The following is an 18,803-nucleotide window of genomic DNA, read 5'->3' on the forward strand; positions in this document are numbered from 1 at the left end:
GGACACCATACAGGTGCAATTAACACATCACACAGCAAAAGACGAGTAGGCGCATAATGGGAAAGAAATGATTGCATTTCCATATAAATGAGTGAATTGAAAGTTGTGAATTAAGTACATGACTGTTGTCACAAGTTAGCCTGTTACCAGTTACTCTTCCCAAATAGGTAAAATAAACATTTTAAAGAACTTCTCTAATATTTTTGGTTGTTATATATTTTAGAAGAAAAAAGGCATTATTGTGGTCTGAAGAAAAGCAGCTTTCAGCTGCCTGACCCACGTATCTCACTGGATGACTGAACATTTCTGAATGACAGATTCCACTGACCCGCCAGTGTGGGCATGTCTCACAATCACTGAGGATCCTCAACCACGCTGTGGCTTCATTTCCATGTCCTACTATGTAACAAAACACCAGGAGCACTCTACGTTGCAAAACGGTCTACCCACATCCCATTTTCAAAGAAGCCTTTGGTCTGTGTGATTGAACAATTACCACCATGGTTAATTTACCATAAATGGAGACGTCCACTTTCGTAGTTTACCGGCATGCCTGCACATTGTTTAACTTGTCCCTTTGACTCCATCAAGAGGGTTCCAGATGAAGTCACTGGCACTGGGCAAAACAACTCACACTTTCATGGCAAAATGGTTTCTATCACAGCATGTGCATCACGCCTTTAATTTGTCTGTTACACCCCAGTGAAGAGCAAGCGCACATGTGACAGCTGTTTCCAGTTTTATCAGGATCACAGAAATATTGGAATGAAATGAAACCTTACAGCATTAATTTTTTCCCCCTTCAATCTTTTTTTGAGGTGCAAAAATATTATTTTGAAAGCTTATAATGGGTTCTTGTGAAATTTCTGTTGTTACATTTTAAACTTTAAACTGCCTTCCATATTAAGTTGCATTGAAACTACTGAAATGTTACACTACTCACTTTCTGTCGGGTTGAGTTGAATGAGAAATAAAAAGTATTTTTCCAAAAGTTCTTTTATTAAGTTCACACTAAGGATGCTTACAACTGGTGCTCAGACTTGTGAGGAATTCACAGCACTCTTTAAGCAACAACACTTTTGGCTGTTTGAAAACTTTAATAACCAGTTAATGAATGAAAAGCTCTTCTTGAACTCAACCGACAGTCAAGAAAATAAGTTAAACTGTTTCTTGCAAATTCTGGAAACTCAAAAATAAAGCAGGAGCTAAATAATATTTCAGGATTTCTTTTTCCAAACTATTAAAAATGTGAATGTATTATTGAAACAGTTAAAATAATCCACATCTTTTAAAATATAACACAGCACTACCTGTTGCATTATTACAATTACACAGATTTTACCATTTTGTTATATTTTCAACTTTTTTGGGGGTATCTTTAATGCATTCCTTGAAGTTTAGAAATTATCCAGAAGTCACACTGCTGTACTGAACTAAAGGGATTTAAAAAATAAAATCAAGGTCTGGAATGTAAAGAATGGCTGACACCGTTTTCAGTCAGATGTGCAGATGTGGAGTCGTACGCTTCATCGTTAGGTTGTTGCTTCCATGTGAAGGACCTTCATGGACTCTGAGATCATTGAACTGGTGTCGATTTGTCCATAGATGCCCACCAAAAACGCCTTGTAGAGCAAGATATCTGCATGTTCTGGAGAGGGGGGGGGGTGTACACGGCATCGTGAAACTACAAACGTGTGACTCTTAAACACAAAGATTTCTGTTGCATGCGTCGATAAATTACCGAAAATATTACAAACACACCATTTAAAATTTTACATTCGTGGGTTGACTGTAATATTAAACGGGCACAGAAGTATCTGCTTACCTTGACAGAGAAGCACATATTCTGGAAGATTCCTCAAGGCGGTCTGCACCACGTCAAAGTTACCACTGCCCATGCAGTACATGAAAGTTGGCAGGAAGTCTGTTGCCAGGCTACAGCACAGAAAACATACGCGCTAACATGAGAAAAGTAAACGGTAACTAATTATAGAAATATGTGAACTAAAGAACGATGATAGACAGCTTTTTAAACGACTATTACCTTGTTTCTCTCAGTTATTGCTGCACATTTTCTTGTGATATCAGTTTCTATCATATAAGTTTCTTTTAAGTGGTTTGTCCTGTAGTGCTTTGAACCTACCAGGGATTATTCTGAATGCAGCGCAGGGCAAGACTGAAGGCCATGTTCCGACACAACTCCTCGGGCGAAGTCATGAGTCTCTGCAGATCATTCTACCAAAAGAAACGCAAAGTGGTGACTGACGTGCTTCACGCTGACACATCCTGCACTTGACCTTTTTTTTGTGTCCATTGTCTGTGACTCACAGTGAAGTATTGTATGATCTCTGGGCTCCTCCTTGACTTCTCATCCACCTCTGTCAACACTTCCAACACATCTATAACAGTATGAGGGGTAAAAAAAAAAAAAAAAAAAATCTTACTCACTATAGGTATAAAAACAGTACATTACTCAGTATGATTTGGGACACAGAGGAGTAACTGCTACAAAAGTGTTTTAGTTACCCTCAACTGCCTCTCCCTTCGACATCTTTTTCAGGTACATTGTCATGTCTGCAGCACTCAGTGAAAATGAGGCTGATATGTTGACTAGGGGCAGAGAACCTGCAGCCAAATCATCTGTTGAAGAGCAAACAAATTATTTTACAAAACACATGCCTTTGTAGAAACCATAATTGCATGGCCAAAGCACAAAACCCGCTCTTAAGGTGTATCACTGAAAACGAAACAATGTATTCAGACGTTCACTACACCAGCGGGCACAAGGTGATCACTTGTAGCTTAAATGTATAAACAATTTTAATTAGATGAGGATAAAATGCTGATAATTACCATCTCTCTCTTCTGTAGATACCTCTGCAGACAAGCTTTTTACAGGCAACGTGAGTCCGGCTAGCAAAGATTTCAGCTGGACCAAGTCTGGATTTTCTGCACACAAACTCCTGAAATGAGAACATAAAAAATTAGCAAAATGTACAGATTTTAAGTGCGACTTTTTTCACGGTGTTTAACCATCAGAAATGTATTTTAAAGGTACTGCTGCCGCTTACTGTAAGATGTCAGAGTGCTTCTGTAGATAAGGAATGGCAGCTGCTGCATCGTGTGTTATGTACTTCTGTGTAAACTGAAGAAACTTGTTAATGAAGACCAATGGCAAACGAGTCCTCTGGAAGTTCTACAAGACAAGAGAGAGGCAGAAACATAAAAAGACACTATTAAAATCTGATTTGTAGCTACTTATAAGAAGCTGTTAAGTAGGATCCCGATCCTAAATCCTCTAATGAAGATTTGAAAACATGTGGCGCTGCCCACCTGAAGGACCTTCATAAAGGACAGAAGGCAGTCTTGAAGCGCCCTCTGGTGATTGCTGTGGAAAACAAGTGGCTGCAGCAGCTCCAGAATAGCAAGTACATTGCTGAAGAATGTCATGTGGTTTTGCTGCCGAAACTCCTGCATGTTCAGGTGCATGCGACCGTGTAGGAGGCCTGCAATCATGGGCAGGTGTCTGGGAGGCGAAAAGAAAGAAAGAAAGTAAAATCAGTAATCAGCTTCAACACTCATCTGCAGTGGCAGATAACCTACAAGCTCGTGAACCAAAAACTGCATTATAATCTTTCTTTTTCACCTGAGTAACAGTACAGGGTGCGACACAGCCAACTTCCTGCAAGCGAGGTTGGCATCAGATACGCGGCTCTCAGCAGACTTTGAGTCTCCTATATCAGCAAGCAGTGTGACCAGGCGATGGACCAGGACATCAAGCTGAGAAACACAAAATTATGCAGTAAGCGGTATGGTAAAATCGTGGTTTTAAGAATGGTATTACTGGCAGAATTCAGAAAAGATTATTTATTAAGGTGACAGAGACAAAATATTTTACAAAAACATGACTCAGCACTATGAGAACTTTCAGTGGGGGCATCTGAGATGGTTTAACCTTTAATAAAAGCTGCAGGTTGTGAAGTGTGATATATTTCTAGTACACAATGTAATAAATCATTGCATTCTACTGCTTCTGTTTAATTATACAGCCCTAAAAAAAAAACAAAATCCTCAATAACATCCATCAATTATGCAGTATGCTACTAAATGTAGCCATGTGTTCTGCACATTAGGGGAGCCTTTGGCATAATATCCATAATAATATTCACCAGTGGAAGCAAAAACAGAAATAAATATATCAATTAAAAGATACAATGCAATCACAAATATTTAGTAAGAACTACACCAATCAGCCTAAGCATTCAGGTCCACAAAAGGTTTAAGTGAATAACATCTTGAGACTATGCTGGAAGACTGCTGGGTCCTGGGACTCATATGATATTATTCATATTATCTTATTCCACCTACACTGTTGCATGCAAACATTACAAAGGGAGCCTACACAAGATTAGGCAGGAGGTTTTAATGTTGTGGCTGATTAGTGTATGTGATCTATGACACAGGCAAGACATCTTTACCTTGCAGCTGCTGCCATCTGCAGCCCCTCCACTGCTGAAAGTGCCCTCGGGCAGCGTAACGTGCTGGATGACCTCAGGGAAGTGCAGATAGATCTGCAGCAGCAGGTTCTGGCACCTCTTGCTCATTGCACTGAAATCCAAAATAAACAAAAAGCTAAGCATGCTGTATGTTATGGTTTACGGGCAATCGACCATGGTTCACTTTCGGAAAAAAAACATTATTATATTATTGGCTTAGGACAGTTGAGCTGTCCATCCAAAAGCCACAAGCTTAGCGAGAAAATAATCAAGACTTTAATCCCTGATGTTATGGAGCTGTGTAGCTTGAATCTTTTTAATTGACAGTAAATGGGTGCCTACTATTATGCAGTCACAGAAAACTTGTCTCAGCTTTTCTGCTCAAGTGAGCTAGAGTCACTCTAACATTATAATGTAATTTCATAAAAAAAGTTTTATCAAATTCACTTACTAATCTTTTTTCAAGTGATTATAAACAGAGCTGGTATGATATGAGTTAAGACCGCACGATATAGTACTTGCCCATCATTTATGTGTATAAGCAACAATAATTAATGCATATTAATACAAGCTAGGGACATGAATAACTTTATGCAATTCAGAGGTATTCACCTTCGAGTCACTGCAGTTTCCTAAAATCCGCTTACTTGCTAAGGCTCTTGTCAGGCTCAAATGATGCACTTCTATTAAATGAGCAGTTTATTACAACTATGCATTAAGCAAATCAGAGCGACCTTGACCAAGAGTAAAGCATCGGCTCGGTGTTCAATAGTTTGTGTGTAATCGGAATAAACACCAGCTTATCTGCCAGCAAACTCTCGCCAGAAGAATGCTTAACATACAATCAAGTATTTACTCAACACAAGGCCAAAACCCTCTGCTTTCAAAATCTTTTTATCCTGCCATATTTTCACCAGCAACCATTTCACCAAACAGCTTAGCTGCACTTAAATTACTGTAATTCTGAAGCTAATTTTCCTTGACCTTGGCCAAAGTTTCCTCATTAAAGTGGTTTAATAACCAGAGACATATTCATGAAAGGAGGGCTTGCCTCCACAAAGAGTTGCACCCTGATCTCTGACAGCTAAGTCAGTGCAGGAATTCACAACACAGGCAAGTTTAGAGCTTCAGCCTTAATCCTCTTGCCTTCATTATAATACACTGAGCTTTTAAAGAGATCACAGTACAGACGACTTCTGCTGGTTTTAATTTCACACCAATAGACCTAATTATCAAGTTTTCCCTGGTCCACAGCATTGTGGCTGACAGAGGAAGTCTGAAAAGTTCATCTGCACTGAGAAGGAAAATCTTGTGCGATTTACCCCAAGTTTATCAGCACAGCATAAGAGGGAAAAAAATGACTTTCAGTATTGGGGCCAATTAGTGAGAGCAATACAATGTGTCACAATAAGAAACTGGTTGAGCACTGTGGTAAAATAGCCACAGCTAAAAGTAATAAACATATGTATCACCAACTGAGAATGGATGAAAAAAAAAAAATCTGAAAAGAACAAAAAGATTTAAAAAAAATGGAGCAGAAATTGCTAATTGATACAGCAGATTTCAACTAATATAAACCTTACCTGTCCTCCCATTTCTTTGAGCAGTTGATGAGGTAGTCTGATACTTTCTTGATATCTTCTAAATCTCCATTACAGTAGGAGTGAAGGAGGGGCAGTCTGGATTGGATGAGGGAGCAGGAAGCCTGGTCCATGCTGCTTTTGTCATCATGGGATGAGTCGTGGCTGTTGAGCTCTGATTCTGACAATATCAGGTCCACCAGGCTGATGAGTTCCTCTGAACTCAGTCGGAGCACAAACTTCTCAGTTTTCTTCTAAACAGACCAAAAGGAGAGCGCCGACTTCAGCAGAAAAATTACGGAGAAAAGAAAAAAAAAAGGTGGTAACTATGCAAGCTTTTTATCCTACTTGAGGGATCTTCTGGTCACGTCCTTGCCAGATACGAGGAATGTGGCTGCACGCCCACAGGAAGTCCAAGGCTGATGATGGGTCCAGTCTAAAAAATAGCAGCAAAGTGAAAATTTGAATTCTCTAAACAGAGGAAAGATAATCTTCAATAAAACCTCAAGACTGTGGGCAGAGAAATGTTTTGATAAAATTACATACTTGTAGTCTCTACGCTTGCTGAGAAGAGCACTGATACACTGCAGCAGGGTGGACCAGTTTGACTGATGTGTAAGCAAGGCCAAAAGATAAGGTCTGTAAGCTGGGGTGCCTCGTGCCTGAAACAGATCAACAGTAAGAAAGGATGCATCACTAATGCCAGGCAAACACCTACTCTGCTGTGATAAAACAAGAATACTACCTGCACATAAGCCTTATCTTACCTTGTTGAGGGCAAACAGCAGCTTCTGTTGAAGGTCTGGACACACTGAAGTAACCTCAGGGTCAAGATGCTCCAGCCAATCAACCAGCAGCCCAGAGCTAAGGCCTGACTTTGTCACCTCGGAGCCACTGGCAAAGATCAAACCGAAGGATTATTTTAATAAATGCAACTCAGCATCTGTTAACTACTAACAACCTCAGACAAAAACAAAGAACAATATGTCTATAATACTATAACATGCTATGTTCAGAGTTCAATTACAACCAACAAATCCATTTTTAAATAGGTTAGGCCACACGGAACCTGTCTTTGTCACCTTCAATTATGATTTTTAGCCTCAACAATCACATCAATCACAATTAATACTGGTAAACATTGCTTTTACACATACAGAAGCTCCCTTTTCTGGTAATTTAGAGACAGCATTCAACAGTGCTATTCTACTTGTACTCCTTGGATCAGCCAATGCCCAAGACAGTAAGCAACGTCTCAGTGGCAGAAAAAAATTGAATGCAATTTTCTTTCATTTTCACAGCACGTGAATCTCAAAAACTACCATAAAGCTGCAAAGCTAATTCAACCTTCCTGAATGAAAAATCCAAATGGAGTTTACGAGTCCAAAACCACAAGCAGCAGGCGCTGTTCTGTAATTGTTGACCCAGGCAGACACGTTTGCCATTTAGTCCTGTCAAATATAAATGTTTCTTGCATGACTTGAGAGGAAAATAGAATTGCAGCGCTCACTTATTAGAATCCACTTCCTTTTTCACAGCTCGCTCCTCGCTTTCCTGAAGGAGCAAAGAAATCACTATGGCAACAGAGCCCGCCGTCCCATTCTGTGTACCAACAGTCATCAGCAGAGACAGCAGTTCCTCCAAATATGGTGACTTCACCTCCATCAGCCCTTGTAGCACTGAAAGATAATAATAATAATAATAATTGGGACATTTAGGATTTGGACTTTACAGCACTGCTATAAGACATAACCAAATGTTAAACACGACAGCAGCAGCTGCTGCTTTTGTCACAACACTGCTGTTGTTTTCTTTTATTGTATTGCACTTATTTTGTCTTTTGTCACATGTCAAAAAAATGGTAACACGAGTCTTTCCTATTACTTTTATATACCTAATTTGAAATTTGACATCCTTACATTTGGTCCAGACAGTTTCACTAACAATTTTAGTCACAACACTGGCCCCCTGCTGGCAACATAAAGTCCATCCACTAAAAATCTTGGTATTATTTTTGACCTGCATTTAAATTTTGAATTCAATTAAATCAATCAATCAATCAGCAAATACTTTGGAATTTCAAGTGGACATTCCAATCTTTTCTCATTTAGATAAGATGATTCAGCACTTTTTAAAGTGAAGAAATAAAACAGAGTGTGCTACTATAAATATTTTATTAGTTTACTAAAGTCATTAATCGCTGAAGAAAAATTAACTTCCTTTTTTAAATCAAATTTATTGCTTAATATTTGGAACACCTGATCAACCCACTTTGTGCATTCAAATCCAAACAATGACTCCATTATTACCTTTGCCAACAAGTTCAGGTTCTGCATTACATCTCTCTCCAGCTTTCAGCATCGCTATGATAGCTCTCAGTGTAACTTCGGTATCTCTGCGATACGCCAAAGCTTCAGCCAGGTGAAGGAAACCTGTACGCACTGCACAGCAGAGACCGTATTACTCATAGTTTATAGAAAATGAATAAACCGGCATCTGAAAAGAAATTATTGGCATCCTCACCATCACTCATCCTGTGCTTGTGAGAGTTCTGTCCAGCAAAGGATCTGAGCAGAGTCTTCAGTGGTCCGGCCTCTACCGTTGGGTTGTCTAACCAGATTAACATCTCAACAATAACTTTGAGGAACAGTGACGAGAAAGTGATGTCCTGGGAAACGAGACGCTGCAAAGAACATGCATAAAGCAAAAGACAGGAACATTGTAATTAGAAGCTTTACAAAGAAGCACAGAAATATGTGACTGTGTGTGTGTGTGTGTGTGTGTGTGTGTGTGTGTGTGCATTCTACCTGATAGAGGTGAAGTTGCCGCATAAGAGGACAGGATAAAGCATGGCTCCGGTGCATTGATATGACTATAGGCCCTGCATGAGCAGAAGCGAGTAGGGCTGCGATGGCCTGCAGGAGTCGAAATGCCAAACCACCCTGCTGAATCTGGCCCTGCTTAGCTCGCATTAACTCTTTAGCTAAGGCCTGCTGCAGGGCCAGGGAGACCTGACTGGGAGGAGGACCATGCCAGCGGGGGTCAACTTTCAAAGGGAAAATCTGTAGAGATTAAGAAGGAAAAAAAAAAAAAAAACAAAAAAAAAAACAGGTGATGCAAAAGTCTCAAAACAGATCAATTCTGCAACTTTTTATTTGGATACAAAACTGTAATTAATAATGAAATTTAGCCCCCAAAATTGTGATTTGTCTATTGTGTGGTCAAATAATTTTTGTGGACTGGAGAAATAAATGGCTAGTACATCATACCTGAAGCAACATGCCAGTGAGGTCATCGTCAGGCCCGACTGCAGGAAGCTGAGTGGCTGCCTTCATCTTCACGGAGCTGTGAGGAGTTTCCACTGTAACTTTGGCCTTGCTCGTTTCAGACGAATCTGTCGGGAACAACGCAATCAGAAACCAAACAGTAATTAAGAAAATGTAACACATTCCCTGTATACTTTTGTGATCTACGTCACAATAAAGCCCAGGTCTATCTATTGTCAGAATTCAAAGCATAATGTGGAGAAACATTTGGTCTATCCATTTAAATGTTTACTTTTGCAGGATAAAGTCACTGACCTCTGCGTGGAGGAAGAGAAGAACTAAGTAAAGCATGGAAAGTATGCCCCCCAGTGGCCCCTCGTTCATGCTGCACCTCAACTAAGTGAGCCATGTAGTCTGTGAAAAAGGAAATACACAGTAAGGTCAATGTTAAAGAATTTAAGTTAATCAAATAAAAGAAAATCCTGCAAAAAGTAGAATGTGGAAAGAAAACAAGTCTTACGCTTGTCCATGATGTTTTGCTCCAGAGCCTGTGGATCATGGGAGACGGCCTGATCCAGGTACTGCAGAAGTTTACTCATGCTGGAGACTGGAATCCCAAAAGACTGAACAAACAGCAGCAACTGCTGAGACTCGAGGTCTTGTAAAGCTGAGGAAAGGGCATGCACAGATCCATTAAAAAGAAAAAAATGAATTATTTGGTGAGAAACAACGATTTCTATTTACACGAGCAGTTGTACCTGCATCGACCAGCCGTGAGACCTCAGAACGGATCATCCTCAATTTCAACCAATCAGGCAGCAGCAGAGCTTCCTCTGAGGTGTCAACCAGGAAGGCAGTGGGCAGAGGTTTCTTGTCAGGAAACCAAATGTCCAAAAGCATGTGGAAATCACTCTCTCCTGTAAAGATACAGAATGGTGAACTTGTTCTTACAGCCCTTTAACAGTGCTAAAAAAAAAACAACTTTCAAGTGAACAGCGCTACCTTTGGGTGGACCCAGAGTCAGCAAGATAACAATGGCATGGACTACAAGAATGTGCATTGTAGCAGTCTCCCCTGTAGTCCAACGCAGAAACACCTGGTCCTGAGATTCTGACTGGAAAACACACAACAAAGAATGAAGTTACAAAATAAATCCACCACCCCTGGTGAATACTTAGATTTATAAGATGTGAATTACTCATCAGTTTAGAAAGACTTTGAGTTGGAAGCTCAATATTTTCTTTACCTGCTCATTTATTACAATATTTAGTTTTTCCTTCACTCAAGACTGTTCAATGAACACAGCAAAATACCCAGTTTACTAGGGCCAAAATTTTAGGATATAAGCTTTTTTTTTTTTTTTTTAAAGGGAACTGATTTTGAAAATTTCTAGTCATATTTTTATTATTATTATGCCAGTTTTGCATGATTCACAGTTATAGAAATAATCCCTATTTATGTAAACTGCAGCCTTATACTGGGTGGTTTTAGCTCCCCTCCCTTTAAAACAGTGTGTTTAGATAAGTCAATAACCTGAGCTGTTGGATCACAGGGATTATTTGCACATCATTATTTGAAATTCAGACCATCTTTAATCTTTGATGAGAATCCATCACTGTAACAGTGTTTAGATGACAGAAAATAAGGGATGGTCTAAATTTAAAAGCTGAAATTATTATGAGCTAGCGAGAAGACAAAGAGAACAGTATCTCTTGCCAGTGCTCACCCAGCTATAAAGATCCTCGCCCTCCTTGGTCTTTCTCATCCTCTTGATATAGGTAGAGAAGATGCTGAGAAAAGCAAAGAGCACGGCATCAGACTCAGGTCTGCTGGAGTGTTTGGAAAAGAGGCTGTTCATGATGGTGGAACGCTCAACAATGAGCCGGGCAATGTCCTACAGAGAGCAAGAGGAAGACCAAATACATGTCAGCGCTGCTCAGAGATAACAAAACTGGGTGAAGAAAAGAATGCAGTGTCAAAACTCAAGCAATACGTTGTGGTTACCAAAGACAGGTCATTATGAGAAGCCTGCTCCTCCACTGGTGCATGCTGGGATAGGTAGATGAGATAGGCACTGATCGTCTGTGGATCTGTCTCCATGTGAATGGCCTTTAAAGAGCAGACAGGAATAACACTCTTCAAAACTCTTACTTATTAATTCTCATTAAGGTTTTATATTTATTTCCAGTCCGCTGTTGAGACAGACTGACCTGCTGCAGAGCAGTGGATGTCATGCCCCTGACACTGTCAAACAACGGGAGCTTAGGGAGGTCTTGCAGCAGCCACTGGTATCCTGGCAAGAGTTCAGCATCTGCAGAGTCTTCTTCCATGGGCTGGTCTCGTTCCTCTCCATCTTTCAAGCCTCCTTCAGTCAGCACCAAAGACAAACCCTACATACAAATATGTAATGTAAATGAAATAATGAAACAATGCTTTACCTGTAACCTAAAAAAAACATTTGTTCTTCTTTCTGTACATACCTTCATGGCTAAGACTCTTGATGCCACCTGAGAAGAGCTGAGACGGCGCAGGAAGTAATCCAGCACTTCACATGTTGTCTGTTCATCAGCCTTAGGACCTAACAAAAGATCCTGGAGGCGCCCAAGTAACTGCCTCTGCTTTTGTTGTCTCTGACAAGAACAAAGATCATAAATCATGATTAGTCATCAAGTCCTAGTTTGTACCAAGATGTAAATATGTATTACTAAGCACATGTATAAAGTTTACATGTAAGATGTTCATTTGAGATAAAGCCTTGTAATTAAAAAAAAAAACAAAAACTAGTGAAAATACTTGTCTCTTCTTGGCTTTCTGCTCTTTGCTTTCTCCTTCTTCGTCATCCTCTATGAGCAAGCTGTCATCTGCAGCATCATGCAGAAGGAATTCACACAGGCACTGCACTGGAAGCACATCCAAGGACCCCTCACTGGACTGGACCAAGTCAGCCAACCAGGGCATGGACTGAGAAGAAGCCTGTCAAGGATTGAAAATGTAAAAGGACCCATGCTGACATTACAACAGCAACATGAATGAATTCACATTTCCTGCTATCCAAGCCAGGCCCATCCATCCAATTGGACTGGATGTGAGAGGTGGGGCGCACCCTGGACAGCTTGCAGGGCTAACCCAAAGAGACAGACAACCATTCACACTCACATTCACACCTACGGACAATTTAGGATCATAAATGAATGCAGCAGGCATGTCTTTGGCAAGCTCCACTCAGAAAGGCCCCAGGCAGCCAGAGGATTTGAACCCAGAGGCAACGGTGCTAACCACCAGCACTTTTTAAGCTGAAGCTTACAGCACCTAGTATTCCCAGGTGGTCTCCCATCCTACAAACCAGGCCCAGCCCTACTTAGCTCCTGAGATCAGACAAGATTGGGCATGGTCAGGGTGATATGGCTGTAAGCCCCAAGCCAGGCTAATATAGCTAATACGCACATCATGTTTGTTGCGGCTTAATCTGTGTTATGAAGACAGTTTTTGAGGGAGTTAGAGAGAGTCTGGTGCACTCTCTGGGGAGAGACAAACATCTTGCCATTTTTAGTAATGTAATGTTAATTGCAGACAAAAACATTGGATGTTCTTGGACACATTAGGTAAATACTCAAGGAGACTAAATACATAACAGTGGTCAGGTCATTTTGGACATTTTAAAGCAGAACTGTTCATATGCAATACCTTTAACCTGGTAAATGTTTGGCAATAATTGAAGATGAGTTTGAAGAAAGGTGAGCAGTAACAGACATATTTAACTGAAAATGCAACATGAACAGTGGCTCTATTTCTATTCCATGGCTGAACCGCTGGGACTACAACAAAAAAAACTGAAAATTCAGGAAATAGTTTTATTTTTAAGGAGACGGGGGGACGCTGAGTTTAGGACAGCTGTGTAAATGGCCATTACCTGTCTCTGGATGATGTTGAGAAGAAAGTCAGGGTTGCGGCTGCGGCAGAGGAGATGACCAAGACGCAGAGACTGGTTGAGACTTTTAACCTGCTCCTGGACCTGAGGAGGAGGTCTACGAGGAGGGCCCCTTAACACAATCACAATTATTATTAACATGTTTTGCATTTTACTGTGATAAACATGACTTTATATAGAAGAGCTAACCATGATGGGAATATACTGAGTTTGTATAATGCTCTTTTTTCAATGAAATCTGTAATTTCAAAGGTCCTAATATATGAGCACAAATCTTTCTCGCTAGTATGGATGTCCATTCTCAAGTAGCTTCTCTTGGTATCTTACTGTGGGTCCAGACTGGTAAGCTGAGACAAGAGCAAGCTGTTGCTCTCCGTGATGGTCTGTTTGGTCGAAGCTGCTGCCAAGTGACTCTCAAAGGCCAAAATCTCCTGTTTCTCTCTCTGGGAGATCTGTAACTCCCTATTGATCATCTCTGTCTTTGTGTCCTCATCCGCAATGGTGCAGGGAGGGTATGTATAGTTACTATGAAACCAGAGAGACAAGTGTGTTAGATGATCAGTGTTATTACATTTAAATTGTTTAATTTTTATTGATAAACCTTTACTTACTTTGTCATAACCATCTCCATGAGCATTTTTAGGGTGGGATATCCATCCCAAGCAGCCAACCCTAAAAGAAAAAAAAAGTTAGACACCCTATCTGTCAAAAAATACACATAACAATTTATCTTACGTATACATGTATATAAATATGATAGCTGTACCTATTTTCTGTGGATTAAATGCAGCCACAACAAGCAACAAGAGCCATGCCTTCCAATAGAGTGTAGATATTGCCAAATTTGGTGGTTGGTACCTTAAACAAAAGCACTCATTTGTTACTCAAGTCTGCAAACAGTATGACCTTTATGTGTTTTTAAAAGCCATTAAGGAGAAGTGACATACCCAGCTGGCAGCTGAATGTTCTCTGGGTGGTGGTATGTACACAGATTCAGCACAGCATCAATGAGCTGGATCCTTTCCACTCTCAGGACCTCGAGATCTGCTTAACAAGAAACAGGCAGAGAGCTCAGAGCTATGAGGAAGAACCATGCCAAGAAAACTATAACAACGAAAATAGTATCGCCGTTGTTCCTAGTATTACTTATTATAATGATTTAAGGCAGCTAATCAAAGTGAGGCATGAGCACTTAACAAATGTACAAACATTCTGATACAGTTTATCAAAACAACTTTAACTTTTACAGCCAAAATGGGTCTTCACACACCATCTGACTGAACTCCAGCAGCTCTCTTAACCAAGTGATCTGCAAGCTCCATTGCATCCGCCGGGCCCAGAGGCAAATCACGTGACAGCCCAATCACCAGGATACGCATCAGTGTGTCCTCCAAGAGAGGAACCTCAGAACAAAGGCGAAGGAAGAAACTAGGGAACAAAAAAGTGCAGAAAGTTACAAAAGCTTTGAAAAAAAAAAAAGAGAGCAAATTATTTGTGATTACATAAGGATTGCTCACTTTCTGTCACTCTCTGGAGGCCAGTTGTCCCACTTGTAATATGTCTCAGGCTGCTCTGTGAAAAGCACTTTGTGAAGGCTGCAGATGTGAAAAAGATACCTCATTTATAAAGTAGCAGAAAATATTTCCATGTGGATAATGAACACATCAGATACAGATGCTGACCAGTGAACGTAGTCTTTTGCACCAAGTTTGCTGATGGTAGGAACAACAGTATGAAGCCACCACACAGCATCTCTCTGGATGGCGGCAATCTGATTTTGAAATGATCTCAGGACCTCCAGATCTGAAACAAACCAGAACAATGTTTAACCCAAGTCAAGTCCAGTTACTATAAACACAGCCTGAGGACAAATACACATCACGCACTCTTCTTCTCTCCTTTGTCCCATGCAATGCCAGCTTCCTTGACCTGAGCAGTGATGCCCAACATCATGGAGACGGTCAGTAAATCTGTCACCTGGATGACAAATCGCTCCTATGGGAGAAATAACCAAGTTTAAATACATGAAGGAAACAGCTGAAATGAAGTAGGCCTGTTGAATGTTTATATCCGCTTACTTTGAACTCCATGTCCACGTAGCTGGCCTCTTTTCTCTCCTGCATCAAACCAAAGCAAAAGGACTGGAAGTTGATCTCATGCTTGGTCTGTTTGATGATTTCTCTCAGCAAAGCTCTTGAGGCACGGAGGTAATCATCCTTATTCGTCAGCAAGTCCTGGAACACCATTGCCAAGAACTGCAGACACAAAGATATAAAGTAGAAAGTTGATTTTGATAAAATGCTGAAAAACAAATGCGGAGTTTATTAAAAATGAATGTGATTTCTGTTGAAATGTTGCACAACTATCTAGTCTCACCTTTGGAGCTTGCTCTGGGCTGTGCTGCAGCACTGTATGGAGAACTTGCATGTTGTTGGGATTCCTGGCATTAGACAGCTCATTAAAGATCACCAGCTTCACCATAGTTCCCAGGTTGTCTCTGTGTGCATTTAGCAGCTCCCTGCAAAGATATATCCAAAGCTCCAATTAGTGTGAATTACTAACTGTGATGACAAGACAGCTGTGTGAGAAAAAGTATGACTTCGCAGACCTGACACACAGCATGTAGTGGTTAAGAAGGACTTTAGGTTTGAGTCGGATCTTAATCAAGTTGGAGATCACCTCCATGTCATCAGCTCCGTGGGTGTTGCAGTTCATACACAAAGACATGAGGAGGTCCTGAGCTGGTCGAGTCAGCTGAGCACACAAAAAAGAAAGTTAATGCTCACAGTCACGTATGTATCGCAATATTTGTGATTTTTAGAGGCTACATTTCACTTCTTATTCAAACAAATCCTGTGACACATTATTAGTAGTATTATTTTACAAATTAACACACTAGAAATGTATTTAACACACCTACCAGTATTAAATGTCTCACCTTTGGGTTCTGGAGCCACATTTCCAGCCTTTGCACCGCCATGAGTCTCGCCTCTTTGTAGCCACACGTGGCTGTGAGCAGACGCAGCAGGTTTCGGGACACGTTGTCCATCGGCTGCCTGCGGTTCAACTGATCCCTGAGGACTTCGAGCACATAGTCCTCCACACTCTCTGCAAGTTCTTCATACCTATAGATTTCCAATGAACAAAAAACAAATACAAAAAAATGATCAAAGAACTCTGTGGATTTTTGCAAGGAGCATTTTGCATAGTTCAGCTGCGAAAATGTAACTATGTCATCTACACCAACTGTAAATCTGAGAATACAGACTGTACGCAATGGCTGTCACATCTGTATTGGTAGCTGTCATACCTTGGCATAACCTGCCCTTCATCCTCAGGACTGAGTTTCTCTTCTGCTATCAGCAATTCAGTCTGGCTGTCATCCTCATCTGGCGTTGAAGGATGAGGGCTGCTACCTAAAGACCCAAAAGCAGCATGATTAATCAGCACTTATTTCTGACATCAGCAATCCTGGCTCCCAGAAGGCCAGGGGGTAATTTAAATGTACTATACCTGCACTCAGATCTCCAGCAGTGCGGCCAGTATCAGCCTGCAGCAACATACTCTTTGGGGGCATCTTTGTTCCAAAAGCAGTTTGAATGTTATCAACAAAATTTTTACAGTGAGAGCTGTCTACCCAAATTCTTTCCCCCAGTGAGTCCTCAATGTACACCTGAAAGTACAAGTTAGAAGGACAAATTATAATAAAAGCTTATGCATGACAGAAATGTGTTTGAACTTTGTAAACATTCTCACTTTGACAAATATCTCTGGCCAGTTCTCGTCCTCCTCGTATGCTGCCATCAGCAGATTGCAAGCCAGAACAGAGACCAGACTGTTGCCTTTTGCTTTAAAGTTGATAGAAGCATCCCTACGCAGTAGGCTGCACAAGGCCTGGTAACAAGAGTGTGGCACGTAGAAAGTTACAGGAATTTTTTTTTATTAAATCTGTGAGGTTAACTTTAAAAAAAAAACAAAAAACATTTATACATTATTGCTCTGGGTATATGTATTGGAGAATGACTGTGTTAAAATGATTACCTCAATAATTCCTTCAGTGGCAAAAACATTGGGCTTGATTTTGGCCAGAAACATGAGGCTAAGGTAAAGTGTAATGTCAGGCTTGGCTCTGTTCATCTTGAGCTGTTTCACTGCTCCACACAGCAACCCCTCAATGCGATCATCATTTCCTTCTGATTCTGCAGCTTCAATCTCATCCAGCAGCACCGCCGGAGAAACTGCCATAAAGAAACAGAAATTTTTACTTTCCTTGTCAGTTCCCGGATCTGCTGCCATTTCTATCACAACCTTTACAACACTTTCAGAAATATAGACGTCAACCTTACCTTCAATAGGTACTACTGATGGCTCCTTTATCGAAGGCGATATAGCCCTCTTGTCCACTGCAGCAACATCAGCTAGTCGCCCAAGGGCACTGACTGGAGGGGTAGTGGATAGTTTGGGCCGCTTGGTGAGGTTGGCCAGCCCTGATGACGATGGCAGAGTGGAGGAAGTCTCTCTCTTTCGGTCAGCAGGTAAACCTGAGGATGTTGCCTTCAGGAGGACAGCAGGGGGTTTTGGCTCTCCTCCCTGGCTCTTAGACCCGAGAGCAATGAAATCCCCTGTAGGAGGATGGCCTGCAAAAATGCAAATGTAAGTTTTATATTCTTCTGCTTAGGTTCTCTTCAGCGCTCAGATAAAAATGGATTTGGCTGTAGGTAGTCATACCTGATGGCTTTGCAGCACTGGGGCGCCTAAGAGTTGTAGGCTTTGGACGATTCATATTTACTTAGAGGCACAATCACAAACAAAGTGGAAAGGGAGACATAAGCGTAGCCTGTAGAACAAAACAATAAATAAAAACAAAGTTCGTAAATACAGCTAACAAAAAATAGCAGTTTAGGATCCTAAATCTCTACAAATAATAAATCATTGCAGAAGAAAGTCTGTCTTCGACGTCATTTAGCACTCTGCATCATGTTAATTACATTTTTGCAACACACAAGCCAAAAATGCTAGGCTAACAACCCAAAGTTTGGCTAATATGGCTATTAGCACGACAGTAAACGTTAACACTAACAGGCGTTAGGTTTCATTTAATTTAAATGCCGCTTAGGTCGCTTGATTAACATGTTCAATAAAAGTCCTACTGATTAATTTGAATGATGTACTTCAAACACAGACAAAAAAAAAAAGACATTCACCACCTCCAAGCCATCAGACGGACTGAGCCATTGTGACCTCTTACTCTCTAGACTGAAATTATTAGTTAAGGAACCACATAGCGCCACCGAGCGACAGGGAGGGTCAAGTACAGTCGAAACAGCGACAGAGAGTTTTCTTTGCTCGTCGGGCTGCGGACTAGCTGGCTCTCCTTCTCCTTCTCCTAATATTTTAATATTTAATGCATTTCCAATTATGATCCATCCATCCATCCATCCATCCATCCCTTCTCTTCCGCTTATCCTGTTCAGCTGCGCGGGGGGCCTGGAGCCTATCCCAGCGGTCATAGGGCGAGATGCAGAGTAATCTG

General features: G+C 40.9%; 1 protein-coding gene across 1 annotated transcript; it reads right to left on the reverse strand.

The window, feature by feature from the left end:
- Positions 1–1,532: 1,532 nt before the first annotated feature.
- Positions 1,533–18,597, reverse strand: ints1 (integrator complex subunit 1). Its single transcript, XM_030736153.1, has 48 exons — positions 18,478–18,597; positions 17,999–18,107; positions 17,617–17,907; positions 17,312–17,508; positions 17,027–17,164; positions 16,784–16,943; positions 16,581–16,686; positions 16,209–16,395; positions 15,879–16,024; positions 15,647–15,788; positions 15,349–15,525; positions 15,157–15,265; positions 14,953–15,073; positions 14,788–14,865; positions 14,541–14,698; positions 14,218–14,314; positions 14,037–14,128; positions 13,882–13,942; positions 13,598–13,795; positions 13,253–13,382; positions 12,136–12,315; positions 11,823–11,972; positions 11,553–11,732; positions 11,347–11,451; positions 11,069–11,236; positions 10,345–10,456; positions 10,101–10,259; positions 9,863–10,009; positions 9,658–9,756; positions 9,346–9,470; positions 8,884–9,138; positions 8,600–8,759; positions 8,386–8,517; positions 7,587–7,755; positions 6,844–6,970; positions 6,623–6,738; positions 6,425–6,512; positions 6,080–6,330; positions 4,479–4,608; positions 3,647–3,780; positions 3,334–3,526; positions 3,072–3,196; positions 2,854–2,963; positions 2,527–2,640; positions 2,329–2,399; positions 2,144–2,235; positions 1,826–1,935; positions 1,533–1,648 (listed from the first exon to the last, which is right to left on the reverse strand). Exons 2-48 carry the CDS (start codon positions 18,051–18,053, stop codon positions 1,533–1,535), a joined length of 6,561 nt encoding a protein of 2,186 aa, XP_030592013.1. The 5' UTR covers positions 18,054–18,107; positions 18,478–18,597.
- Positions 18,598–18,803: the final 206 nt, after the last annotated feature.

Source organism: Archocentrus centrarchus, chromosome 8 (genome assembly GCF_007364275.1).
Source record: "Archocentrus centrarchus isolate MPI-CPG fArcCen1 chromosome 8, fArcCen1, whole genome shotgun sequence".
In the NCBI taxonomy this organism is placed as follows: Eukaryota; Metazoa; Chordata; class Actinopteri; order Cichliformes; family Cichlidae; genus Archocentrus; species Archocentrus centrarchus.

Bases quoted from the DNA above. Each gene is read 5' to 3' on its own strand.
- ints1 (XM_030736153.1), bottom strand. From the start codon at position 18,053: ATGAATCGTCCAAAGCCTACAACTCTTAGGCGCCCCAGTGCTGCAAAG. The intron at 6,513-6,622 runs GTATGTAATTTT...GCTATTTTTTAG, and splicing joins AGCAAGCGTAGAGACTACAA to ACTGGACCCATCATCAGCCT. The intron at 6,331-6,424 runs GTAGGATAAAAA...TGGTCTGTTTAG, and splicing joins GTGACCAGAAGATCCCTCAA to AAGAAAACTGAGAAGTTTGT.